General features: G+C 38.7%; 1 protein-coding gene across 1 annotated transcript; it reads right to left on the bottom strand.

Moving 5' to 3' along the window:
* Positions 1-3323: 3323 nt before the first annotated feature.
* Positions 3324-4985, bottom strand: LOC112178893 (glyoxylate/hydroxypyruvate reductase HPR3). The gene is made up of 3 exons (XM_024317160.2): positions 4396-4985; positions 3732-4274; positions 3324-3605 (listed from the first exon to the last, which is right to left on the bottom strand). The coding sequence occupies exons 1-2, from the start codon at positions 4849-4851 to the stop codon at positions 3750-3752; spliced, it is 981 nt and encodes a 326-aa protein (XP_024172928.1). The 5' UTR covers positions 4852-4985; the 3' UTR covers positions 3324-3605; positions 3732-3749.
* Between the last annotated feature and the right edge of the window lie 4724 nt (positions 4986-9709).

Below are 9709 nucleotides of genomic sequence, written 5' to 3'. Positions count from 1 at the left end.
TGGAGACCCGCAAGTCCGACAGATGAAAGCCCGGCCTACCTACGCTTGTATAAAAGCCCTCTTTAGTGGGTAGAGGACCGGACTTCGTTTAGGAGTTTAAAATCCGGCCCGAACAGCCAAAGGCTCGTAAAAGCCCACCCAGCCCGTAAGCCCGCAAATTAAATATTATACCATGTGTAGTCAAAATTATATACTATTGTTAAAGGAAAAACACATTATGTGACTTTGTCAAAGTAACTGACGAAGAGGAAATTAAAGAATTAACGATTACAGCTAAATCAGCATCTACTGTCATTATTGTAATTAATATTTTCATTGTGATTCTCTCCTATAGAAAATGGACTATCAAATGAAATGAATAGACCAATTCCCATTTTATATTTACAACTATATATATATATATATATATATATATATATATAATGTATAATCTTTAACCTCACACTTTAATTTCAGAGTGAGACCTCACTTTGTATCTGTATGTATGTGTGTGTGTGTGTGTATATATATATATATATTAACACAAAAGGAGAAATTTTATTGATGTAGCAGAAATTTTTGTAAGAGTTTGGACAAAGAAAGGAAAGAGCAACCAATTACAAAGACAAGTATGGATGTGAAGAGACCGTGTCCCTTAACTTACAACATCACTCCTATATATACAATTGAGAAGTAACTATGGTTAACAAAAAGTAACTTGAGTTAATTAACTACAGTTACAAAAATAACCTAACTAGAGTTACAAATTATCAAGTCACTAACTATGGTTAGGTTGAAGTGACACCTATACAATATTTACAAACCTCTACCACCTTCGAAGCGACTGTAGACCTTTTTATCTTGTTGTCGTTTTTGTTGTTCTCTTCTGATTCAGGTTATTGATTGTGGGTTTCGGAAATTGGGAATTGAGTTTTGTTGTGTTGGGTTTGATTAGCTTTTTACGGTTAGGATTACTGAATTAGGGGTTTTCTTGGGTGATTGAATTTGATTATGTAATTTCAGAGTTTCGATTCTGAGTTTGTTGAAAGTTAAATTCAGTCAATCATTGTGTTTATGCTTAATTGAAGAGTTGGCTAAGATTTGGTATCTACCGAGGCCTGTAAGTATTGTAATAGCAACATAATTTTTTTCCAAATTTGGTTTAGTGGTTTCCATTTAGTTTTGATTTACCTTCTTTAAGTGAAAAAAGGGAAGTGTTTAAAGGGACATCCTTATTACTGCTGTGTTCAAATAGAAAAATGAACGCTGGTTGTTTGGTATTCAGTTTACTGTTGATATTCAATTTATGTTGTCTCAGAACTAAACAAGATCTAGTTTGTATATAGCCTTCAAAGCTTGGAAGCTTGAGGAAACTCAAGCATCAAGTTTCATCCTTGTACATATCCATCTACCAAGTGTTCTTACTATGTAAATTACTTTTCGATTGTTATCTTATTGTCATACTTCTTTGTTCATCTATTAGAGCTTAAATTTTGTTATAAAAAGATTTGATATACATATTTCATAGTAAAACCTATACTCTCTCGAAGCTCATATCCTTACATAGCCATTTAAACCAAGTAGTGGTTGTTAGGCTTTTTGGGAACTGGTTTGAAGCACTAGAGAGAACCGGCTTTAGGTACCATCTATGAAGTATTAATGGCTAAACTTTTTGTAACAGAACCTTTAGAATGTTTATATGATGAACAAAATTATGATCATACATTACATATTCCTAAAAATTATAATAAGGATATTTCTGTTCTTAGTAATACTGTAAAATTTATCTGTGATATGTTACATATGCTATCAAAAAATCAAAAAACATATAATGAAAAAGTTGAACAACAACTTTCTAATCTTAGTACTACAACAAGCAAGATTGAAAAAAAAAATCAATCTCTTGCTCAAATTGTAGACATAGATCTCAAAACAGAGACTAACGAACAAATACAAGAATTAACTAAAACAGTAATTAATACTCTTATCTTACAACAAGATGAGATGAGTTACCCTGGAGATAACCAAATCCCCAAATTGTTCTACGGAACAGAAGATATAATGGTTCTTCAAAACAAAGAACAAAATCAAGATGAATATAATAATATAGTTGAAATTTTAGACCATTGGAAAACAATCTATAAAGATCCTCAGTCAACAATTGAGGAAATAAATCATATATTTTAAACCAAATAGGAACAACTTGTTGGGAATATGAAGATTTACTTTCTTATTTCAACTATGATATTAATACGCTATCTGATGATGAAACAACATCTTCAGAATCACATGAAGATGAAAATGAAATAAATATTTTAAGTGATGAAGAAACGGATACAGAAGAAAACACTTCTGAATCTCGGTGATGGTCTTGTTAATAGATCCGAGTCAGACTGCAAGGTTGTCAGGGAGGCTATTTGAGCCGAATTAGGCTGTTCTTGTTTCCAGTCTTGGGGGATTTTTGCTCAGTCCGGTGGGCAGATTCCTGTTGTGAATGGTTGGATGATGATTTGTCGGAATGGTTGGTCGCGGGAGATGGCAGCAGTGCCACTTTGGTAGATGGTGCGAGCTGGCTGTGCTCCTGCTAGCTTTGCTAATGCTTGGTCCTGGGCTTGGACTCAAGTTTGGGTTGTTTTGGCCTCTCTTAGGGGCTTTCAAGGAAGGTGCCTTGCCACCCTCACATATTACTTAGTACTCTGGGCTGGCCTAGCCCGAGAGTTGAACCTACTTGGGCAGGTTAGGCCTTTAGGTGGTCTACAAGTGCTAGTTATGCAAATCATGACTTCTGTAAGAGTTGGTAGCTATCTTGAATGTGAGTATGTAATTGGTTTCAAGCCTAGTATGCATAGGGATAACTTCTAAGAGCTTTCTAAGATGTTTTTATTCTTCATATGTGCCACAATTAAGTGTAGGCAGCGATTTTTCCTTGGGAGGCGATGGTATTTTTATTTGTACTAGTCTTACATTTATGCGAGCTTCCTTGGTTTGTAATGAGCTACAATGGTTGGATTTCCTTGCCAATTGCTCTGTTTTAAGTGTTTGGCTAACAAAGTCTATTCTCTTAATAATAGTATAGATATAGATAAATGAGAAAATTAAAAAAAAAAAGTCGGCTATGTATCATAAATTTCTGTTTAATACAATCTTTCAATATAGTTTTTGATTCATTGTTGAATTATTTACTAATTAATTCAACATCAATATGGTAATTACTAATTACTAGTTGATCGTCATATTCTATATAAAAGGATAACCGTATTGAGTAAACCTTTTACACCAATTCATTCCTCCATTCTCCTTCTGGTTTCAAAGAATGACAATAAATATAGAGGGAAGCTACACAATGGCATAAAAAAAAAGTATCGATTATATCATCCGCAACATTCAAACTGACTGATACATCACTATATACAAAGCTGCATATGTTTTTGGATGAGAGACTAAGACATACTGATTCCGCAAGGGACGGAAGCCTCTTGAAAACCAGAGCAAAAGTTCAACAATTATCATCATTGGCAAATTATTCACGCTGACCACAACCAAAAGATAATACCAGTAACAATAAAACTGCAGTTCTTCAGCACCGTCTTCCCTCGTTTCCTTATTAATTGTATCAATTTTGTACCCTGCATTCATTCAAAAGAAAGTGCTGCAAACTTTCTAGAAGAAAAATTACAATACAAATGTAGCAGAACCTCCAATTTGCAGCTACTCAAATAGCAATATGCTTAGAAAAGTATGAAGATACTAACCTGCAAACAGAACTCCATTCAATTAATCACAGCCGGAGAAAGCAACGGTTTGTTTGAGAAGAATGCTTCCAAATTCCCTGTTACTACTTCACCCAAAGCCACGATAGCTTCATGTGTAGCGACAGCTTGATGCGGTGACAGTACAACATTATCCAATGCATAGAGCTCTTTAGGAACATCAGGCTCATTCTCAAACACATCCAGGCCAGCACCTCCGATCTCTCCTCGCACCAAATACTCAACCATTTCGTTCTCATCGATAATAGCTCCGCGCCCTACATTAATGATAACCCCCTCTCTTCCCAACGCGGACAAAACTTCCCTGTTGATCATGTGGTGGGTTTGCTCTGTCAATGCACAACAGATGATGAGAGCATTACTGTCTGTTGCAAGCTCACACACATTGGAATAAAATTGGTATGACAAAGATGGCTTTTCGCTCCTTGAATTGTACAAGACACTGCAGCCAAATGACTCCAATCTTTTTGCAACTTCTAAACCAATGTTCCCCAATCCAACAATACCAACCTTCTTTCCTCCAATCTGAAATTTCCAATCATCATAACCCCTATAAATTTCTCATTTCATCATTCAATCAAAGTTTCATTCTTAACTCAAATAAATATATATAAATGTGACTGCATAAGGAGCTAGAATTGCTAACCTTAGAACCAAGAGGATAGTTTCCTCTGGTAGCCCAGAGCCCGTCCCCAACATACCGATCCGAAGCCGACAGCTTTCTCATGACATCAATGAACAGCCCCACAGCCATGTCAGCAGCGTCCTCAGCAAAGGCTTTAGCGGCGTTGGCGATAGCAACGCCGCGGCGTCGACACTCGGCCGAGTCAACGTGGTCAATGCCGGCGCTGGTGGTGGCTATGAATTTGAGGGAAGGGAGCAAGTGGAGGATTTGGGCGGTGATGGGCAGCCCACCGACGGAGGAGAGGAGGGCCTGGACGGAGCGGGCGTGGGTGGTCAAGAACTGGTCTTGAGGGAGAGGAGAGTCCCAGGCTTTCAGTAAGTTGAATTTTTGGGAGACTATGGGTTCCAAGAGAGCAATGGTTGGGGATCGGCGAAGTACCAGAACTGTAGGGGGCTCACTGTGATTACCATCTGCCATTGGATTGCCTTCTTTGACTGTTGAGAGAGTGAGAAAGGTTCCTCAAGTAGGGAGGGGTTCGGGAGACGAGAGAGTAATCTAATTTCTAATTCATCAGGAAAAAAAAACAGAATTAAGTGTTGGAACTTGGAACACTATAAAGGCAACAGGCAACTCCAACCATTATGTGCTATTTGGTGGCTATCCTCATTTTAACCCTTCCTTTTGTAACACTATTCATATAGCACTTATTCTCATCTCTAATAATAAGGTGTTATATGAGTGTTATTTTCACTATTGTTGATTAAAAATATAATATAATAATAATATTTATGAATATTATATTGAAAATATATTAATTTAATTAAATAAAGTAAGATTTCATATTTTTATTTTTATTATGAATGATAAAAATAATTGTTATCATTTAATAATATTTAATATAAAAAAATGTCAGATTATATTTTGTTTGTCATGTTGTATCGGCATGTATGACAAACGATGAAATTATTAAGAAGATATTTTGACCATGTGTATATAGATAATTTCTTATCCCGAATTTGGGTTGATTTTGTTGCCACGTGTCAAGTTGTATGTGGTTGTCTAAATTACGGTTTATATATTATCTGCCACGTGTCTTTTCTTATTTGATGATCTCCTTTCAAATCGTCCATAAATATGGAGTCATTGTCACCTTCATCTCTCACAAATTCACAAAGACCTCTCATATCCAAATCCTAGAAATCTCCATATTATTTCCTTTTGATTTTTTCAGTTCATTTGCAATGAATCGATTAACGAAATGGTTGTTAAAAGATCAAGAAGATGCGGTCACGAGAAACCATCGAAGATCCATGATGATGTTTGCCGCTGCCGTGCATATCCAATCCCAGGAAGATGAGGAATCACAATGGGGCGGTTCTTCAGAAGGTCGTAAGTATGTCCGCAGAGATCGAGAGCTTATGGATCGACCACTCAAAGCTCAATACTTCACCGACCTGTGCAGGTATGAACCAAACATATTTTGTAGGCGATATATAATGCAATCTTGGGTCTTTGACAAGATGATGCGTGATGTGGCCAACTATGATCCATATTTTATCCAAACAAGAGATGCTACCGAGAGAGTCAAAAGCTGACATGCGCTATGAGGATGCTTGCATATGGCATTACAGCTAACGTCTTTGATGAGTTCCTAGACATAGCAGAATCAACTGCCATTGAGATTTTGGAGCACTTCACATGAGCTATCTAGAATGTATACCACGAGACATACCTCCGCCGACCAACGAAGGTAGATTTGTGACGACTGCTTGACAAAGCTGAAGAAAGAGGATTCCCGGAGATGGTCAGGAGACTTGATTGTATGCACTGGCAGTGGAAAAAATGTTCCGCCGGATGGTCAGGGCAGTATACTGGCTACAAAGGAAAACCAAGAATCATCTTGGAGGCGGTGGCCTCTTACGTTACTTGGATTTGGCATGCCTTCTACGGACTTCCAGGTTCCCTGAATGATATTAATGTCCTTGGATGTTCACCATTGTTCAATGATGTATGCCTTGGTCAAGCTCCTCAAGTCCATTACCATGTAGGTGATAGGCAGTATGACTATTGTTATTACCTAGTTGATGGTATCTACCCTAAATGGGCGGCATTTATATAGGCAATTAGAAATCCGAGGACGGCAGAGACACAACATTTCACAAAGATGTAGGAGGCATACAGAAAAGATGTGGAGAGAGCATTTGGTATTCTCCAAACTCGTTGGGCAATCATCAGAGAGCCAGCTCGTGGGTGGAGTAAAGAGAACCTTCAATACATCATGATGACGTACATTTTCTTGCACAATATGATTGTCGAAGATGAACATGATGAAGATGCAGCAGAGCCATTTGACCCTAACGATATCTCGACCCAACCAAGGAAAGCACATATATACGCTAGACAGGAAATTGACACCGATGTTCATCGCAACCTACAACGGCTAAATCAATTATTGCGTCGTTATAAGGAGCTTAGATCGATGTCCAGTGATGAATAAACACCTCCAAGAAGATATTGTCAATCACCTGTGAACCATGAAGCTGCAAGTTGATCAGAATCACCCATGAGGAGTTTGAGATTTATTGCTTTAAATTAGTGGCCATGTTGTGATATAGTTTGTTTGTATTGTTGTGTGGTGTGTTTTTACTTTGTGTGGTATGATTTTCCTTTGTTTTTTTTACAAAGAAATTTAAAATTTGGGAAAATGTCCATTTACCCAAAATTGAGCTACATTAACCCCACTTACCCAAGCATCTTATAAGATTTCCCACTTACCCAACAAATTATATATATTTTTTCCATAATACCCAATTAAGTATTTTTTTAATTATTTTTTGTACATTATTGAGACAATTTTGCCTTCCCTCCCATTGTCACTTAGAGAGAAGTCAACGGAGACTTGACCGGAGTCTAGTCAATGCTTGCCGGACTCCGGTCACCGCCGCAGGATTCCGGCAGCCGGAGTCTCATCACCAGTCGCTGGAGTCCGGTCAATGCTCCCCAGAGTCCTGTAATTGGCCGCCGGAGTCCCGTCACCGGTCACCGGAAGTCCTCAAAAAGCTCGTTGGAGATCTCATAGGTCACGGGAGAATATTATTGCTCCTCAATAATATTATTATTGCCTCGCAATAAAAACATTATTGGGGGCAATAAAAATATTATTAAATAACAAGTAATTTTCGCTGACCTGCAAGTCTACAACCTACTCCTAGTATGAAAAAACTCTACGGAGAGACTCTCGACAACAATCACATATATAAATATGGACAAGGTCCAACTCACAAAAAGAATCTAATCAGGAACAAAGCTGGGTGATATGTCTAGAATGATTGTTAATATGGAAAGGTAACTGTATAACCAGAGAGAGAAATAACAGTTCATGATGAAGCAGTTCATCAAGGATATATTACATGTACAACTTCAGACTGATAAGACTTGGTACAATTGGAAAGCCTATTAGCAACAGTAAATCTCCTCCCTTATACAATGAAGGATTCAAGCAAGTAGGTTTAGATGAAGTTTATGCATGTAAATTCTTTTGGTAGGATTCAAGTTAGTAGGTTGAGAGTTAGTTTACGACATTGCAAGTTTTCTCCCTACTTATCAGCTGACTTTTCTAGATTCAGGGTCACATTTGTATCAAGTTATTCTTAGTATATATGCAAGTTGTTCTTGTTGTTTACTATATTAAATGCAAAAAAAAAAAAAAAAATCTTTCCTGCAGTATCGCTCGGCTGGGTTAGCTAGTATTGATTCTGAAAGGATGAGACCCTAAGCCTAGGGATTCGTGCATAAAGGCAGTCATGTCTGATTGCATCTAGCACCAGCCTGGGCTTGGTGAAACGGTACTGGATCTCGGCTTGTCGAGGCAGACAAGCTCTATGCGGTCGTGGTGGTTTGGCAAGGTTGGTCGATTCCAACCCTGGTGGTGGCGGCGTTTTGGTTTATAGGGCGCGATTTGATTGGAGCGCGTGAGGTGTGGGGTCTCAGGTGTCACTAGTAGAAGCCTGACATCGGTGATGGTCTTATCAATAGATCTGGGTCAGACTGCAAGGTTGTCAGGGAGGCTATTTGAGCCGAATTGGGCTGTTCTTGGTTTCCAGCCTTGGTAGATTTTTGCTCGGTCCGATGGGCAGATTCCAGTTGTGACTGGTTGGATGATGATTTGCCGGAATGGTTGGCCGCCAGAGATGGCAGCGGTGCCACTTTGGTAGATGGTGTGAGCTAGCTGTGCTCCTGCTAGCTTTGCTAACGCTTGGTCTTGGGCTTGGGCCTGGACTCAAGTTTGGGTTGTTTTGGCCTCTCTTAGGGGCTTTCAAGGAAGGTGCCTTGCCACCCTCACATATTCCTTAGTACTTTGGGCTGGCCTAGCCCGAGAGTTGAACCTACTTGGGTAGGTTAGGCCTTTAGGTGGTCTTCCAGTGCTAATCTATGCAAATCATGACTTCTATGAGAGTTGGTAGCTATCTTGAATGTGAGTACGTGATTGGTTTCAAGTCTAGTGTGCATAGGGATAGCTTCTAAGAGCTTTCTAAGATGTTTTTATTCTTCATATGTGCCACAATTAAGTGTAGGCAGTGTTCTTTCCTTGGGAGGCGATGGTATTTTTATTTGTACTAGTCTTGCATTTATGCGAGCGTCCTTAGTTTGTAATGAGCTATAATGGTTGGATAGAGAGTTAGTTGTTTCCTTGCCAATTGCTCTGTTTTAAGTGTTTGTTCGTCTCTGACCGTTTTGGCTGTTAATCTCATGTTATCAACTTATCTGAAGAAAGAAAGAAAAAAAAATAGGGACAAATTTTATATGATTACTTAATGCAAAACTCTAAAACATTTTTTGTCTCATTTTTCCATCAAATTTCCATCTATGCCCCTTCTCATTACATAAATAAATGAGAAAAAAAAAAAAAAAAAAACAGACGGCTATGTATCACAAATTTCTGTTTAATATAATCTTTCATCCCAGTACCATTTGGTCTAGTGACATAAGTCTTCCCTTTATAAGTGGGAAGGTTGTGAGTCGAACTCACAAAAAGATTAGTTATTGATATGATCAAAATATATATATATATATATATATATATATATATATATATATATATATATACGGGCGGGTTCTGAAGCGGACGTCCGCACTTGGCTAAAGTGCGGACGGCGACGCAGCGGCGGCGTTCCAGGCTTGGCCGGCGGCTCGGGGCTTGGCGGACGGTTCTGGGCAGCGTTCGAGGTCGGAGGAGGTCGGAGTTGCAGGTTTCTGGGCAGCGAGCTCACCTGCAACTGCAGGTTTCTGGGCAAGGCTGCAACCACGTCGCCGGTGACTCCATCGACTGCAGACC

Source organism: Rosa chinensis, chromosome 1 (genome assembly GCF_002994745.2).
Source record: "Rosa chinensis cultivar Old Blush chromosome 1, RchiOBHm-V2, whole genome shotgun sequence".
NCBI classification, from domain to species: Eukaryota; Viridiplantae; Streptophyta; class Magnoliopsida; order Rosales; family Rosaceae; genus Rosa; species Rosa chinensis.
This window is presented reverse-complemented; position numbering and strand designations above follow the sequence as displayed.

What these genes read in the sequence shown, in the direction of transcription:
- LOC112178893 (XM_024317160.2), bottom strand. Translation starts at nt 4,851, where the DNA reads ATGGCAGATGGTAATCACAGTGAGCCCCCTACAGTTCTGGTACTTCGC. An exon ending in ACTATCCTCTTGGTTCTAAG is followed by an intron (nt 4,275 to 4,395) that starts GTTAGCAATTCT and finishes TGGAAATTTCAG; the next exon opens with ATTGGAGGAAAGAAGGTTGG.